The 18,898-nt window shown below is 38.2% G+C and overlaps 1 protein-coding gene across 2 annotated transcripts; it reads right to left on the bottom strand.

Annotated features, from left to right (window-relative positions):
- Nucleotides 1-7,608: 7,608 nt before the first annotated feature.
- On the bottom strand, nucleotides 7,609-18,776 carry LOC140948091 (uncharacterized). Of its 2 annotated transcripts, XM_073397315.1 has the most exons (6): nucleotides 18,668-18,776; nucleotides 18,155-18,214; nucleotides 17,976-18,044; nucleotides 17,030-17,092; nucleotides 8,007-8,075; nucleotides 7,609-7,726 (listed from the first exon to the last, which is right to left on the bottom strand). In XM_073397315.1, exons 1-6 carry the CDS (start codon nucleotides 18,732-18,734, stop codon nucleotides 7,629-7,631), a joined length of 426 nt encoding a protein of 141 aa, XP_073253416.1. In that variant the 5' UTR covers nucleotides 18,735-18,776; the 3' UTR covers nucleotides 7,609-7,628. The 2 variants fall into 2 exon arrangements, with proteins under 2 accessions (XP_073253416.1, XP_073253418.1); XM_073397317.1 differs by lacking the exon at nucleotides 17,976-18,044.
- Nucleotides 18,777-18,898: the final 122 nt, after the last annotated feature.

The following is an 18,898-nucleotide window of genomic DNA, read 5'->3' as shown; positions in this document are numbered from 1 at the left end:
TGACCGGTTCTGTCCATTTGACAAAATCATCATCCCCAGTACCGCTCTTTTGTATCCTGCTTGCAAGAACAATAACCAAACAACTTGCGCCCGATTAGAAACCTCCAGTTCGTTTCTAAGTTGACTGAACGCGTTGTTATTGGTCAAACCTGTGATTATTTGACTGCGAATCTGCCTACAGGAAGCGTTATACCACAGAAACGGCACTTACTCACTTAACGGTACCAGGGGGTTCGTGCTTAGGACCTCTCCTCCTCACCCTCTACGCTAGGTAAGTTGTTCTAGGTCATCGATAAGCATTTGCCTACTGCGCATGCATATACTGATGATAGACAGCTTTATTTATCTTTTAAGCTTAAAGGGGCTATGTCACCCCACACGCATGCGCGAGACAATGAAAACAAACTTGAAAAAGTTGGCCCGTCTTTTTCAAGTTCTGTCGGAGATTTTGGAAGGCTGTTTTTATCTGTCTAAATCTCAACCATCGTTCGACAGTTAGCGAAGTTTTGTATTAAGAATCGTTCTATGGTGATTACAAAATAATTTTTTGGCGTTATTTTGAAATTGTTTGCCTGTGGAATGTTTTTACGTGGATTTACTGTGTCCTCTTATGAGCGGCCGTTGTAATGGCAGAGTTAATGATGGCTACTCCACAATGAGTGATGGAATCTTTGATGGAATCTTCCCTATAGTTCACAGAACCTTTCTATTGAGTTATTTTAGAGGTTGCTGGCTCTTGGATTTTTCTTGTGCTCAAAGTATGTGGACATATAATGAAGCGGCTATCGAGTTGGCGGCGGCCGTTTTTGGTAAACGATTACAAGAGCATCAGGTCATGAGTTTCGTGACCAAACTAAACTCCTGGCGAAGGAAACATTATAAAATTCGGCTAGATTCCTTCTTGTATTTATCTGGATTCACGGCAAAGATAAACACGACCGTTTGCTCGTCCAGATTGTTCTCAACGGACTTAGAGAGGCACCTTAGTACGAGTTAGATCCTGTAAATGCCATGTTTTTGAACTGTTTGTGTTCGAGCATATTTTTGGAAAATAGCAGAGTTTATTTTCCCTTTTTATCAACGGACTGCTTATAGTGGAGTAGTATACCAATGATGCTTGGTTCTGTTTTTCTCGACGTCGCAGTGATTCGGCACGATCGAACAATTTTGCGCGATAATGTATGTTTCCCTAAGATCAAAACAAAGACTTGATGTCTCTTGATCTATCAGCATCGAAATTATAAAATCACTAGCGACAGACAAGTCTAATTGTCAATGATTTGAAACAGTCTTGGTCTTTATCTTCGGTCTAGCGTCTTTTGTAGCTCGTTTGTAAAATACAACTTCGATTTATTTTGTTGAATAAGACAATATGTTGTTGTTGAATTTTTGTTTGCGCACTATTTTATGAATGGCATGCGTTTTTACTCCAAAACTACAAGTAAAATTGTCGTCACAATTTTATTCTTGATCTAGCATAACCAGAGAAGAAACGTTCCGTAAATTCTATCGAAATATCCCTTATCTAAACCCATTTCGCTTGTTAACCTCTCTAAATTCGGAGCCTTGTACGTGACAGAGAACATCGAGAAAGTCACGCGTTAAAAACAATAGAATTTTGACAGTTGAAAGTAATTTGCATAACCTCAGAGCACACATGGAGAAAGTCACGCGTTAAAAACAATAGAATTTTGACAGTTGAAAGTAATTTGCATAACCTCAGAGCGCATGCTCTCCAGCTGACATAGCCCCTTTAAGGCGGGGTAATGCCAATCAGAAGGAGTGCTTAGGTTCATGCTTTTATTATAGAAAGAATTGACTTCTCGTAAGTTACAGGGCTATGTATAAAAGTGGGACGGGGACAAGGGGACGGGGACATCGGAACGCGTGTGTGTGGACTTGGGACTTGGGGACGCGAGACGAGGGACTTGAGGACATCAAGTATGGGACGTGAGGACGTGTGGAACGGGGACGCGGGATGTGAATAATTGGAGGTAATTACGATATCAGTCACTTTCCTCGTGAATATGTTTTGGTGAAGGTAACCCACCCTGACCTCCTTGGGTTTCCTCCATGCCTGTTTAGGAGGCGAAGACTTGGCGAAGACCCCCTGCATTGAAGAAAGTTGAAACCGTTGTCCTCGTCTTCTTGCTCATGGAACATTGGAGCCCAAAGTAGGGTAGAGTGGGTTACGGTTGCCAAAAATTATGTAGAATAACAGCATTCGATTCCAAATAAATTTGAAATTAAGTGGTTTAAGCGAGCTTCAGTCCCGAAGTGCTAACTCCGAAATCCATCGCCTGTACCACTAAACCACGGAGGATTCAACTATTGTAGCAATATTCATTTTGTTCTAAATATATTTTTAGTGGCAAACCTAACAGTAAATGCTTGCTAACAGTACCTAAAGGTTGATTTCCACTGACGTTTTTTTTGGCTATGCACGTTAACGCAAGTAAATTTTAATCACGTAAATAATTAAGATATAGGCAAGATATAAATTGTTGAGATTAAACGTGAAGTTGAGCGAGATTCTACTTTTACGTTTACGTGCGACCTTTCATACATTGCCTCTGTTATATTTGCGAACGCAAATTTTACACACGTACGCATGGAAAAATTACGCGACAGTGGAAATCAACCCTAACCCTAATCGCGATAGTCAGTGCGCGTACTCCTATTATAAAGAAATATTTTGTGTAATCGTCATAAGGTGTCCAATGTGGTTTTGGAAGATGGAATCTAATCTTGACCATAAATAACACATTTTCACGAAGAAAGAGGTATCGCATTTACCTCCAACTTTTGAGATAATTATTCACCTCCCTCGTCCCTGTATTTGACGTCCCCGCGTCCCATACTTGATGTCCTCAAGTCCCTCGTCTCGCGTCCCCAAGTCCCAAGTCCCCACACACGCGTCCCGATGTCCCCATCCCCTTGACCCCGTCCCACTTTTATACACAGCCAACTTACAGCGTATTCAGAATGCGGCTGGTAGACTAGTTACAGGTATGTCCCGTTTTAGCCATGTAACTCCATTGTACTGGATGCCGGTGCAGGAACGAATTCGCCATAAAATAATAATACTGTCCTTAAAATCTATTTATGGCCTGGCGTCTACTTATCTTTGTAGTCTGATAACCATTCAACGTCCCAGTATGTATTCTCTTCGACGAAGTGATTATCTGTATCTTAAGCCATTCAATGCTAAGACATCGAAAATACTGGGTGACAGGTCATTTACAGTGATGGCGCCATCTCTTTTCAAAGGTCTTCCTCGTCACATAAGACACGAAAAGAATTTTACCTATTTCAAATCCTTAAAAAAGACTTTTTTGTTTAAATTAGCCTATGACTTTTAGATACTCTTGATAGTTTTAATATTTTAAGAGTTTTTAGATAATTTCTAGATAGTTTTCATATTTCTAGATTATTTTTTATTTATATTTCTTTTATCGTATATCTACAGGGACCGTGAAGCAAGGTGATAAGTGGGAGGGCTGACAATTGAAAATAATTTTTTCACATTGAAAATCGAAAAAAAGGAATAAAATCATAGTATTTGATTCGCAAAAAGTGGGGGCGGGGGCGCAAAAAAGTGGTGGGGCCGCGGCCCTACCAGCCCCTCCCCCTCCGCGGTCCCTGATCTAACCGATATTTTGAAAACCAAACTAATGAAATTTGCAGTCATCAGAATGAAAAGAGGTCAAAGGGCAGACTCTTATGCCCGGAAAGATCAGTCCAAAATCAAAGTAACGATGGAAAAGGAAAAAGAAAAAGCGAGGAGAAGGAAAGGAGGAGATGAGAAAAAAGCAATGGTTGCATTCTTAGTTTTTATAATGGCTACTTTGGTAGAAAAAGACAACAGCGGTAACGTTTTCAAAAATCCGGCTAGACTAGTTACTTTTTGTTTGTTTCTGAATTAATTTAGTACGCGTGTTAGCGACGATCAAAAATATATAAATATATCTACTATCTTATATAAATATATCTATACTTGTTTTTATGCATTTTTATATTTTTATATTGTCTATAACCATGTATTTTGTTATGTATTTCTTGTATCTCTGTAACGCGCATTTGATCATATACATAGGCGAATGTGCACGTTATAAGTAGCAGAATTATTATTATTATTATTATTATTATTATTATTATTATGGCAGTACAAACGTCTAGATGCCCAGAGTAAAAAAAAAAAAAAAAAAAAATGAAAAAGCTCTGGCTGGGTGGCAAACCGTAACCAGCAGCAGCATCGACTAAAATTTGTGGTAACAATTACACAATAATTTGCGCTAAAAAAAAGGGGTGTTATTATTATTATTATAATAATATTATTATTATTACAATTATTATTATTATTATTATTATTATTATTATTATATGAGATATACTAGACTGTAATTGCGACTGATTTCCTCTTTCTATATCCGAGTCCAAACTATGGACTTTGATAGGCAGAGAGGGTTTCTACTTGATTGAGAGGACCCGCCTGAGAAGGTGGGCTGTAGGAAGGAGAGTTATTTTCTGGTATTCATGTATGTTGATGTTGCCAGGGATTTTGTTGGAGTAGTTTTCCATCTCCTTCTTGATGGTGCTAAGGTCTCCCATAACCACCGGGACCGTTGTTGTTTTGAGCCCCGACATTCGCTCAATCTCGATTTCCAAGTCTTTGCATTTGTTAAGCTTTTCCGTGGTTTTTACTGAGGTGTTGGTGTCAAGGGGTATAGTCATGTCAATGAGAAGGCAGGTTTTATCGATCTGGTTTTTAGCACAATGTCCAGCCAATTAGCTGCTATGGTCCTGTCAGTGTGGATGGGCATGTCATATTATTATTATGATTATTATTACTATTATAATTATTATTATTATTATTATTATTACCAGTGATATGGGTAAAAGTAAATTATAATTATTTTACACTATATAAAGCTTCGAGTTTAAACATTAAAATAATTTGATCAAAAAGGGTTAGCTTTTTCGCCTTTCTTAGGTGCCGCATATTTATACCACGAAGTCGTATAAATATTGTTTTTATTGAAATGCCAGAGGGTGGATGAAAATACAAATCATGTCAAAGAGAAAGTAAAATCAACTATTACAGCTAATTCTTAAGTCGCGGCACAAGCCGATTAAAAAAAGGATTTACAAAGAGATATACGAATTGCTCAAAAGAAAACAACAACTTAATAACAGCCTGCAAACCCCTAAGCTGAATTTTATGTCATGTTCGGCCGCTTTCAAACGTGGAATTTCTTATGAGTGCCGAACACCTATTTTAGTCGATGAAAGTAATTAAATACGGCTGCTGATTCAGACGTCGGATATGAAAGTGCCGAATTTATCTCCGTTCCCAGTCTCAAGATTTTTTTTTTATTCAATATGGATAAGGGCTTCTATAATTAATGCATCATATTCGGCACATGTGAAATGCGACTTCTAAAACAAATGGTGAACCTAAGTCGAATTCTCGACTGTTTCAGTCGCAGATTCGACAAAGTCGTATTTAATTTGAAACTGTGGAATTTAGTTGATTCAGACGTCCCATCTCAATTGGGCACATGTGAAAATCGACCATTGAACTACAATCATCATCAAAAGTGTTGGGAAGGTTGCCTTGTTTACCTTTTCTTGTTCTTCCTACCCTGCCCCTGGCCCGATGTTGATCAAAACGTTAATGTTTGTGCGCGTAATTGTTCTGTTATATTCCAACATTGAATAGGGGAACGGGGGATATTTAGCAAAAGAGAAAATTCTCTTTTTTCAGGATTAAAATGGACTACCGTTAAGTTGTACAACCTTCCCAACTACTTTTGTCTGTCATTGTAGGTAACGAAAAAAGTGTCCATCATTACTAAAAATACCGCGCTGGTAGATCTCTGACGCTATGATACATACCGCATTTTTAAATTCTTGCAAACTTTACTTTCAATTTACCACATTATGTTACTAGCTATATGCACCACACAGGTAAAAAAGAGATTAAAAAAAAGAAAAAAAATAAGGTTACGAAAAATTTGCTACTAGGGGATTCCAATCCGGCCCTCAGAATCAGCTAGAACTAAAAGTTGACGCCTCTACCCACCGGACCACCTAGGTGAACGCTGACAATATGACTTTAAAAGGGGTATATATTCCTTCTCTATGGTGATTGACAGTTCTCAAGGATGACTCTTTCGTTTTTTTTTTTTTTTTTAATATCCGTGTAGAATTAAATCTTTAACTGATCGAAGCTAGACGAAAAACTCACAATAAACCCATTGATGTTCTTATGAACTATCAATCGCGCGACTACCGACTGAACCGTATGACCGTACGATTCTCTCCCTGCTCGTAAGGTGGCTTTTCATCGGTCGGGGAAAGCATTAACACAACATTGTTCACCATTATTTCCATTTCTTTTTCGGTTAGGGAAGCAAACCATTTGACTTTTAGGGTTAGAAGAGCTGCTACATGACCTCTCTCCCCGGAATGATGATAAACAATATGGCCGCCAAATACATCATTTTAGTTTTTAAAGTTCTCCTTTATTAACAAACGTTGAACATTTATTTCGGCAAACAAACAGTTCGATTTTAACTTGCAATATCGGTCAATTTATGCAACTTTTAAACTTCTGGTTCAGTTTTCGTTTGGTCTGCTTTGAAAATGGAACAGTAATTACTCAGAGTACAATACAGTAAAAAGAATTGTTGAGAAAAACAACAAAAACGTGCCAATTAATGACAAAAAAGATACTTTAAAAACGAACTAAAACATTCAAAGCGCTTTGATCTCGTGACTGATCACATCATGTCCCTCTTTTGGTCATGAAGAAAAATATCAGGTAAAACATTACTTTCCCGCAAATTTTCTCTGCCGTGTGATGAAAGGTTGACTCTCAACAGCCCTCGGCCTAGTCTCGCGACATTTTCGCTCATGTTCATTACCTCCTTAAATTTTAACTGGTTATTTTTAAATGCCCCACACAACTAAAACCTCAAATATGCTATTTGTATTTAACTCATTAATGAAATCTTGTCACAGCAACGAAAAAACCTAATTCGGAAATAGCCAGGTGATTGATGACGTCATTACCTTATATATGACATGGGAAGATATTTTGTGGCAAATGTTATCTTGTTGAGGTCTGACAGTTATAAAGCTTTTTAAAAAAATACCTCAAAGGATTCTGGGAGATTTTTTACGATAATAATAGTTAACTTTTATAATAATAATAATAATAATAATAATAATAATAATAATATTATTATTATTATTATTATTATTATTATTATTATTAAACGCGAGATGGCTTGGGTCGGGTTTGTGTAACCGGAATGTAGCGTTCCATTGGGCAACATTTCAAACCGAAATTTTTGCTGAATGGGAAGCACCCAAGTCTACAGGAATAACAACAACAACAACAATAAAAATACGGATGAGATGGTGGAACACACGTGTTAGCTACTTGAGAGTATAGCAGTTTTCCTTTCGAATCCAAACCTGGTTGTGGTAATCATTCGCCTGTGTCTCATAAAAAAAACATAGACAAGTCTGAAATAGTTCATACAAAATGGCGCTTGAGAGAGATTCTCAATCATCGGAACATAATACCTGAGAGGAGCAGATACAAGACTAGCATCTGTCTATAAAATCTTTCTCTCATTGATGAACTCACCTCTATCGAGCGATTGGAATTCCTGCTCCGAAAATTTCCTTGAATTCAGTTCGAAATTGTCCATGTCTGAGGAGGAAAAGAGATTTAAGAATGAATTGATTGCTTCAATTAGCAAGGATCGAAAATAAAATGTTTAAAAACAGAGGAAATAATCACGAAAGCCAAGCTATCACAACTACAGAAGCGTGGCTCCATTATTTGCCAGTCCAATTTCAAACAAGGAGACGCGAAACTGTCTATAAACAAGCTAATAAGTAATTAACTTTATCAGGATATCTGTGTAGAACAAGACGCCTGATACCAAAAAACGAACGATGACTATCAGGAGGTATTGTGGCAAACTTACCAAAAGTTTCCTCAACATTTTCCACATTTCCATCGTCGTCTTCCTCTTCATCAAGCTCACGCGGGAAGTCTAGCAAGAAAGAATTGAACCAAGGATTTTATTCAATTTCTTTTTTTTTTTTTGGTTGTTATCAACAAATAAGATGTCATAACTGTCACTTATTTGTCAAATCTTTTCCTATTAAATTCACGTATTTTTGGTTTCCGTAGTTTTGTTTACTTCCATAGCGTATTAAAGCAGGTAAAAACTAATATTTACACAAAGTTTCACTCCCAAAGAGCACTTCGTTTTGTGATACAGTGTGTTTGAATTTCTAAGCTTTTGTGCGACGCGACATTTACTTGGCGGCCGAAAGATCTGTCATGTAGGAGGGTCTGAATGGAGTGGCAACTTTGACGATTGACGATTATTTTTTCCAGTTTTGACGGTTGACGGTTAAATTTTAGAGCTTTTGATGACTGACGGTTATTTAGTGGAAATTTAGTTCATGACAAGAGTTTAAGTAAATATTGACGTCTGTAGAAATTAATTCTGTTTTTGAGCTTGTCTTGGCCTTCCACATTTAAAGTTGCGAAATATATTTTCATATATAAGCAAGTTGTAGGGTCTTTAATGTCTAGAGAGTGTTTTTTAAAAATGGGAACTGGTTTTTTCAGTGAAGAGATTATTCAGGAGCCAGAAGTCTGTGAAGATCAGCTGAAATAATGAGATAATGAAAACTCTATGACAGTTAATATTAATCTGCATTTTTTTTGACGGTTAACGGTAAAAAAAGACCTTTTTTGACGGTAGAAAGTTAAAGTTTAGGCCGTTTAACGGCTGACGGTTAACCTCGTTGAAACCTTCCTGAAGGTTTAAAGGTGGCTTATTTTGGAGAATTTTGATATCTGAACAGTCATTGTATTAGAAAATGTCATTACTTTAATCTTTACGAGTTTCTTGAGAGATCAATTCAAGCTTTTGTTGTACAACTCAATGTTCCTGTTAGTTTCCGGCCGCTATGTGAGCTGCTTATCCGGATGGGCACCAACATGGCGTCTCCATACAAAGTTCTATAAATTTGGGCAAATCAGTTTTTCCCAATATGTCGCATAAAAAAATTGCACTGTCCTGAATCTTGGCGAAGATCTTTGCGTATTTACCTCCTTTCATATCCCAGATTCTGCACTTAGTCTTTTGAAGGGTTTCAATTTTTTGTTTTGATGGCGCGAAGGTGAAAACCACCAAAGTGGCAAGTTTCCTACTCGTGCAAACATTTGCCTTTTGCATGGTAAAAACCATGATTTTGACAATGCTTCTAACGGACTCCTAGTGCAACGGCTAATTTTAGCTTTTGGTTTATAAGCGTCACCAACAGACTTTGAGAAAATGGACCGAGCCCAACCATTTCCCCTCCGTACCAAATTTCGTTTACAACAGGGCAGATGGGGCTATAACCTCGCATTTCCTCTCACCCTCTACCCCCTTCTCACCGTCATGGCTTTGTGTTTTCAGCTTTTTTTCCTCTTAGAGGAGGCGAGGGTTTGTCAACGTTAAATTATATAATAACTTGATTTCCACAAGCATTTTGATTGGTTCTTGATTATGATCTAGGGGAGGACAGACGCATAGACGACGTCCCCATCAACAACTTTTTGCTTTTTTAGTTATATAAAACAAAAATATTCCATGTGACCGTGCGTCTGTTCAGTATCACAAAAGATCAAAAGATTTAAAAATGTGGTAAGACCATCAGTGACACTGGAGAAATTGTTCAATTCACATGCACATGTAAAATTCTATTCTAACATGTAAATATCACGTAAATCAACTACAGATCACTGTAAATGACATTTTACAGGGATAATGCCCTTTTACAGGATGTTAAAAGTTACTGTAAATAAGGTGTAAATATTAGGGGCAGAACATGTAAAAAATGGAGACAATCCAGCTGTAACATGTAAAGGTTAAAAAGCAAGATCATGTAAATATACCGTAAATATTGTCAAAACATTCTGTAAATAACATGTAAATCAAACAAGATAGTTTACAACGACTTGGTAGATATCATGTAAAAACACTTAAAATCGAAAAAGGGAGACTGATTTCACCTTGTAAAAGCGCTGAAAATCGAAAACGGGAGACTGATAACCGTGTAAATCGAAAAAGAGTGACCAATTTGACTCAGTAATAGCCTTGTAAATCGAAAAAGAGAGACTCATTTGACCCTGAAATAACATTGTAAATCGAAAAAGGGAGACCGATTTGACCCTGTAAAAACCTTGTAAAGCGAAAAAGGACAGATCCTTATGGTTCGCCGCAATTGATATTTAGTTTACTAGATATATGAGAGCCAATTTCAGTAGTTTGTCTGCGATTTGATAAATAAGAGCAAAACCATTGATTGACACGGAAGTCATAATAATTTATTTTATCAAGTAAAATAGTATGATTCACAGTGTCAAAGCCTTTTTTTAAGTCAATGAAAACGCCACATGAAAAGAGTTTTTTGTCCTTATTGGTTTGTATAGTTTCTACCATATTAAGAATAGCATATTGGGTTGAGTGACCTTGACGAAAACCATATTGAGACGAATATTTTATCGGTCTCGTCGACAGCTTTGAAGGTAGGGTATAATTTCTGACATTTTAAGTTTTGGGGGGTAGACCCCAAGAGAAAGATGTATCGAGAATGTCTGAAAGAACTGAAGAAATGACTTCGCTAGAGTATTTAAGAAGTTGAGCAGGACAGGAGTATAAGCCATGCGATTTGCTGTTTGGTATAGATAAAATTGAAACTGAATTTCAGGTGGAGTTACAGGTTTGAAGAAAAACGAAAGTTCTGGCGAACTGGTCTTTCTTAGGTAATCTGTGAAGGGGTGCTCTACCGGTGGTGATTTGCTTGCTAAGATGTTGCCAACATTTAAAAAATGTTTATTTAAGATATTAGGTATACGCGAGGAATCTTTAGTAAGGTTATTGTTGTTACCTGGGTCTTTTAATTTACCAACCGATTTACGCTTTCTTTTGCAGCGATTTAATAAATTATTTATGCCTTGCCATGTTCTTTTTTTTTTTTTTTTTTTTCATATTATTTAAATATTATTTAAAAAGACGCAGTAATAGTGTTTCTTACTCAAACGTGTAAGACTGCAAATTTTATTTCGATAATTTTATTTATACTTTTCCTGATCGCCAATGTGGTACAGTCTGTTCTTTTCTTTGATTGACGTTCTTATACCTTTTGTAATCCAAAGCTTAGAAAATTGTTTAATCCTACGTTGAGAAAGGGTTTTAATCAGTGCATGTTTATTTATAATTTTATTAAAATTCTATAGAAAGTTGAAAAAAGTTCATCTACATTATTTGCATGCGTTTTAATGATGCAACTCCAGTCGATCCCATCCTCGGAGACCCAGGGGCAGTCAGTCGGATCGTGAGAAAGGGCGGGTGAAAGAGCCGATGGGTATCGACTCTCACCAGGCTATTTCCAAAAATTCCAGCGGATGCCGGCTCCTGATTGGGCACAAAAAATGCTTTGTATTATTGTGCCCAATCGGCGAACAGTTTCTCCTGAGTTCTTTTCGTGAGTTCGTACACGACGGCTATTGTCTCGATCACGGCTTGTCTGGCTCATGCACCAAAGAAACGCACGCAGTCAGGAAACTTTCAGTTTGATATAAAATCCCCATCTGGTTTCAAAATACTGTCTGCCCGAAAGCTAACGACGCTTTCCCAAAAAAAACAAGCTTGAGCGTACAACAAGTATTCACGCTTGCATCTGCAGTCACGTCTTGCGTAAATATTAGGGAGTTTTTAAAAGATACCGCGACGACTGACAACCACGAAAACGTCGAATGGAAAGGGGAATTCACATTTTTTTCAGTTTCTATCGTGATTATTCCAACTCGCTTACTTTGTCAAATGCAAGCGAACTCTTCTGGAGCTGAATTTCTATCAACCATATCGAAGTTCATTGACATAATGAATGTTGCCATTGCTTGTTTACGTCCTTCACAAAACATGACTGATTAGGCATTTTCACGGGTAGTCGTGCAGTTGACGGCAAAGAAAGGTACAAAAAAGTGTGATGTACTTGCAGTTTCTTTTTTTGGCCTGTCAAGCTATTGCTTATTTGACTTTCTCGTCGCCATCGCATCTTAAACTTCCTATTATTTACGATATGTTGTGATGAGTCACAACAGAATATTCTCGGGGCAAATTGAATTGCTCCTGCTGATAGCATCCCAAACGTTTTTTCGACTCATCGGTAGTTCCTTCGTTTCTGGTTAGGAAAGTAGAAAATAAAAATTTCCCATGCACGCACAAGATTGTTGAACGAACCGAGCAAGTGTGGCAACACAATAGCCGTCGTGTACAAACTCACTGAAAGAACTCAGGAGAAACTGTTCGCGGATTGGGCAGAATAATACAAAGCATTTTTTGTGCCCAATCAGGAGCGGGCATCCGCTTGAATTTTTGGAAATAGTTCGATGAGAGTCGGTACCCTGGGGCTCTTTCGCCCCCCACTTGAAAACTTTCGTCCCGCCTTTTCTTTCGACCCAACGGACTGCCCCTGGGTCTCCGAGGATGAGTCGATCCTAGCAAGATCGCCGTTCAGACTGTCGGGATTGAAACGCGAAAGATCGCGTTTTTTAATTTGCTTCCGTTTAATTTTATCTCTTGTTTATATCAAAATACAAAACTACGAAAAATGATCGCTGACATCAGTAATGAGATTACCGCTGATTTTAATTTATGTGTAAAATTGAAACCAGTCGCGACTTCTTACTGGCTATTCAAAGTTGTTATCTCTTTCCAACTATTGACAAACCAACACGTGTTCGCAACAATTCTGCAAGCTTAATCGATAACATTTTTGTGAACAATCCTTAGCAGGTGCTAATCAGATCACTGGATAAATACAAATATAGTTATAAATAACTTATGTCGCTTAGGTGCTTACAGGTTTCAATTTTTTGTACACATAAATTAAAATCACCTAAGATACATAAGTTATTTATAACTATATTTGTATTTATCCGGCGATCTGATAAAATTTAAAGCCGTTTTCCGACAAGAAAAAAGCAGACTTTTAGCCATCTCCTGCTGCCAAATGCACGAGTCACGTAAGGCTGTCAAAGGGCCATCCTCGGAGACCCAGGGGCAGTCAGTGGGGCCGGGAGGAAAGGCGCGTCGAAAGTTTTCAATCATGGGCAGAAGAGCCCCTGGGTACCGACTCTCACCGGACCATTTCCAAACGGTCAAGCGAATGCTGGCTGCTGATTGGGCACAAAAAATGCTTTGTATTATGGTCCCAATTGGCGAACAGTTTCTTTTGAGTTCTTTTCGTGAGTTCGTAAACGGCGGCTATTATCTCGCCACAGTTGCCTGGTTCGCTCACTAAGCTTTCCTAACCAGAAACGAAGGAACTACCGATGAGTCGAAAAACGTTCCGGATTCTATCAGCAGGAGCAATTCAATTTGCCCTGAGAAAATTCTGTTTCTGACGGATCACAATGTATCGTAATTAAGTATCAGGAAGTTTAAGATGCAGCGGCGACGAGAAGTGAGGAAAAAGCAATAGCTTGACAAGGCAAAACAACAACTTTGCACATGCATCACTCTTTTTTTTTGTACATTTCTTTGCTGTCACTGCACGACTTCACGTGAAAATGCCTAATTTCACGTTTTGTGTAGGACGTAAACAAGCTATGTCAAAATTTTCTTTCTCTTTATGAAATTGAATTTGGTTGATAGAAATTCAGCTCCAGAAGAGTTCGCTTGCATTTGACAAAGTAAGCGAGTTGGAATAATCACAATAGAGGCTAAAAGAAAATAGTGAATTCACTTTTTATGCGACGTTTTCGTGGCTGTCAGCTATCGTGTCATCTTTTAAAACGCCCTAATATTATTTACGAAGACGTGATTGATGCAAGCGTGAATACCTGTTGTAAGCTCAAGATTGTATTTTTGGAAAAGCGTCTTTAGTTTTCAGGTAGACAGTATTTTGAAATGGAGAGTTTATATCAAGCTGAATGTTTCCTGACTGCGTGCCTTTCTTTGGTGCATGAGCCAGACAAGCCGTGATCGAGTCAATAGCCGTTGTGTACTAACTCACGAAAAGAACTCAGGAGATGCTGTTCGCCGATTGGGCACAATAATACAAAGCATTTTTTGTGCCGAATCAGGAGCCAGCACTCGCTCGACCGTTTGGAAATGGTCCGGTGAGAGTCGGTACCCAGGGGCTTTTCCGCCTGTGCTTAAAACCTTTCGTCGCGCCTTTTTTCCCGGCCCTACTGACCGCCCCTGGGTCTCCGAGGATGTCAAAGGGCAAAGCACTATGATAAACTTTAAAAATCACAACGTTTTTGCGTCCAGGACTTGCCTACGAGTGTATGTTTCACACCTTAGCATGGGTTGGCGGGCTGGCTCGGTTCCTGATTTCTCGGTTTTTACAACCGAGATCTCAGTAAGTGGGCTGAAGATTTTGTCGAAGCTATGATAAGCGCAAGTTTGCTTTGTTTCTCAAATTTGGCGCCAGAACTAGGGCTGTCCATAAGTTGCTCGGCAACTTTTGAGCAACTTTTCAGATTTGTGGCAACTTTTAGTCCTTCGAGCAACTTTTCGGATTTCGTGCAACTTTTTTCTTTTTTGAATAACTTTCTTGCTTTTTTAAGGCAATTTGTAACTAAAAACCGCCCATTCAAGTTCTAATTTAAAGCATCAGTTGCTTTTATGCATGATTTTGCGTAAAATGACCTTTTGTAAACAAAAAACACTATTCCCCTGGTGGTCTGCCTGTGGTAGCAGCCGAAGGTGGTCAGCGAATATGCTGAAAAATTCAAAATGGCGGAGCCGAGTGATTATTCGTGCTCCAGCTCGAGTGAAGATGATGAATATTCAGATCCTTTAGAAGTAGCAGCTAGTGCACTCGTGTATGTCATAGAAACTATATATATTTAATAAGCATATTAGCAAAGTTTGTTTTGTTCGAATACAATCACGTGGTTATCGTAATAGAAAGCCAATACTGAGAATCAGATTTTTATGATTTGGGTTGAGAGAGACTCAGTCTTACAATATTGATGAGTCAGTATGATATAATTATGTATATAATGCCTATGCAAAGTTTAATCTCTTCATTAAATCTTTATTTAAGTTGTTAATCAATCTCTTACACTAAAAACTTGAAAGCTTTTAGAGTTTTGGAGCAACTTTTGAGCAACTTTTTGAGAAAATTGGAGCAACTTTTTGAGAAAATTGGAGCAACTTGTGGACAGCCCTAGCCAGAACTCGTTCCCAGGATCTTTGGCTTTTTCTCATCACGGAAACCGGGCTGAAATTTCTCATATAAATCAACCCGGTAAGCGCCGAGCCAGCCAGTCGACCGGGCTCATGTGAAGAGGCCCTGCTAAGGGACTGTTCAATAATTATCAGGAGGGGGGCTGAAAAAATAGAGGGGGGGGGGCATTACATAAAATTGCTGCCAAGACAGGGGGGGCTCATAGTAAAATCACTCATTTGACGGAGGGGGGGCCTTAAGTTTTGTTCGAAATGTAAACAAAATTAAACGCAATAAAAGATTCTCAATACAGACATCATGATAGACTGTAACAAATATCAACACGAACAGCTGTTAAATGATTATTGAAAATATTCCATCAAAATGAAAAGCAAATTCACAACTGATCAATTTTAACCCGTCTTCTAATTAACTGAGCTGATCCTATGTAAAGCAAAAATCATGAACTTGTTTTTCAGCTTCCCCCATAAAACAATGGGAATCAAACAGATCTCGTAGACAAGCTTTGTCGGTTTTCGATGTGAATAAAAGTAATGTTTCTTCATCGACTGAATCGATTTGCTGAATTCCATATATATGTGGCTCATAACAAAGTTCAACAGGGTCTCCTGCCAAGGATCTAAATATAATGCAAGCTCTTTTTCGTCTGTTATTTGAAGCGTTCAATCTCCTGTTCTTTGATTTTTTCTCTGCTCCTTTCTCTTTCTGGCTTCAGAAGTTTTAGATTTTGAGCCAAGTGGTAAGCACCCCGGTACTTAGCAAATGCATTGTCTAAATCTTCAATCAAGCGATCAACATCCTTCTCGATACTAGATGTTACATAATAACGTTTGTCATTTATTGAAGCTGTGATGGCAGCTTAGTCCAGTTCTGAGTTTACCGTAAAAGAGGGGGGGTTAATTTTTTGTTTGTTTTGGAGGGGGGGGGGTACTGTCTAAGTTTTTGCTAGATAACTCTGGTTTTTCAGCCCCGCCCCTCCTGATAATTATTGTACAGTCCCTAAGTTGCCCATAGTTTTGAAAAAAAAAGATTTTGAAAGAAGAGATGACGCTCTTTACCAGTGGACGATTTTGGGCTTTGAAATTTGCCATTTTTTCATCGAACGAAAACCTTCAAAATATTGAAAATAATGAAAAATCTCCAAAACATAACTTTTTCGTTCAAACTGAGTAAATCACCACTTTCAATTTGTATGATTATGTAGTTTTCTGAAAAAGTTATTTGTTGTTCGCATTACGATTGATTTGATTTTTAAAACGATTTTATCGTGGCACACCGTCTCGGGCCCGTAAAGCCCGGTCCAAGAGCCTCGAAACCAAGAACCCCCCCCCCCCCGCCCCCCCTTCCGTGCGTCTAAAAGAATTATCGGATCGAAGTAAAAATTAAATTTAAATATGTTATTAGCTTTGTGAAATTTTTGAGAATTTTCTATTTTTCACAAATGTAGACCTCAGGTCGATATTTACTAACATCCGCTCTTAAAGGTTACTAAAAATGTTCCAGGTGTTTTGAAACAGCGTCTGGTGTCATTGTTGGCGCCATTTTCCAGTATGATTTTGCTTAGGCGCGAAGAAGCGTTTTCAAAGAAAAAAAAGCTCATAATTTCGAGAAAAAATGAAGAGATAGTTACGTCAACGAATTATTTTATTCATCTTTGCCCGTGTTTACACTACTGAAAGATAAAATCCCAGACGTGGAAACCTTGTATGACCCTGAGGTAAACTTTGAATAAACTTACCCATATATTGACCATTGTGTTTAGCGACTCCCGGATCTTCCTTTCGCGGCTCAAAGTAATCAGCTGAAAAAGACGTAATGATCATAAGCTCAGCTCCGCAATGATTTAGGACATTTAAAATTGTGTTTTGCAATAACTAGATCCCTACGCAACGGGCCTAAACATCTAACAAGTGTCTTTTTGTGGCGTCCAGTTTGGAAACACCAATGTATAAGAGGTCTGGAGCGACCTGATAGAGAGATGGAGAATGTTGGAAAGCTACAAGCTGCAAACCGGTAAGCAGCTTTTAACGTTCTTGGTGAAAGACACGTAGGAACATAGGGCCCTCTCACCCTCTATGTTTCTATTTTTAGAAAATTTTGATGCAACAGTAAAACGTAACTCCGCCAAGATTATCGCTGTGCCGAATTTCCATGATGTACATGTGCTCTTACTTCAAAGTTGCATTTGAAACGAAGCAAGTAAGGGAGATTGAGAATAGATGAAAATTAGGTTATAATAAAAAACAATATTATGTTTGAAGAATCATCATACCACGCGGTTGCACCAGGAAGTATCGCTCAGTTATTTATAAGCTTTTTGGTTCTTTTTGAAGTCCCATCCGGTAAACCTGTTTTTGGGTAACTTGTTTGATCTTCCATTTTACAGAGGCTTTCATATCGGTTTGGAGGCTACAATCATTCCATTGAAAATGGTTTGAGGGAAGCATCCATCGAATGAATAGTTATCTTCGGTGTTATAATCCTTTATCGCATGTGTAATCTGTTTGTAGGTTTTGGAGTGTTAGGAAAAAATACGTTTAAGGTAGCGGTCGCACACCTTTGTCTTTGCACAAACGATCTTTCATCACCCAACGAAGTCTTCGATCTTACTCTAGTACCCATTAAAAAGACTGGATAATACTCGCTTTTTACTACATACAAGTGCTGCTCAGCAATTAACGTACTTTTTTCAGGTTTCTGGGATTCCACAGCGGGAAGTACTCTTGAATTCTCGAAATCCTCTTCGGTTTCGTCTAAGGAAAGAAAAAACCATGTCCGGCTTGAGGATCTTTCAAAAAAGGAGTGAAACGTCTTAGGGAAACCTTGAATGACCCTGTGTGAGGTAATATTTGAATTAACTTACCCATATATCGACTGTCGTGTTCAGCGACTCCTGGATCTTCCATTCGCTCAAAGTAATCAGCTGAAAACGACACAATGCTTTTATAAGATCCGAAATGATTAAGGACATCTTAAATTGAGTTTGCAATATCTAGATCCCTACACAGAGGGCCTAAACAACAAGAGAGAGTTATCTCTTGACATCTAAAATGTGTCTCTTTGTAGCAGTCATTATGGAAACACCTATGTATAAGAGGTCTGGAGCAAACTGCTAGAGGGGTAGAGACTGTTGGAATATTACAGAAATAACCGATATTTCTATCGCCGCAAGACTCCCGAGAAACTCGTTTTGAAAGCTGGACCGTTTTGAAAATTGTCGCCCTAAAATTAAAACTCAAAACTAGACTTAAGTTAATCTTTGATTCATCATAATTATTCTTGTTACATGTAAAATATCCCTGTGTCACTGCAAGGTAACATCTTTTTTCTTTTAATAGCATAAATTTAAAAATAACTTGATGGTAAATTTTTATACCTGATTCATAGCATTCCATAACACTCAGAGTTGCCAAAGCAAACGACAAAACTTCAGGGCTCTTCATTATTTCTCTTTGGCTGTCCTGTATTCTAAACAAACCGGGCAAAATTAATATGACCGGATGACGGAGACAAGCATAACTGACGCTACTATGTTTACTGAAAGAAAAGGTCACATGTAAGAGTGAACATTGCCTATATTGGATTCGGCTGACTGCCCCGACGTTGT

Source organism: Porites lutea, chromosome 9, assembly GCF_958299795.1.
Source record: "Porites lutea chromosome 9, jaPorLute2.1, whole genome shotgun sequence".
In the NCBI taxonomy this organism is placed as follows: Eukaryota; Metazoa; Cnidaria; class Anthozoa; order Scleractinia; family Poritidae; genus Porites; species Porites lutea.
The sequence above is the reverse complement of the archived record's forward strand: the minus strand, read 5'-3'. Positions and strand labels throughout refer to the sequence as shown.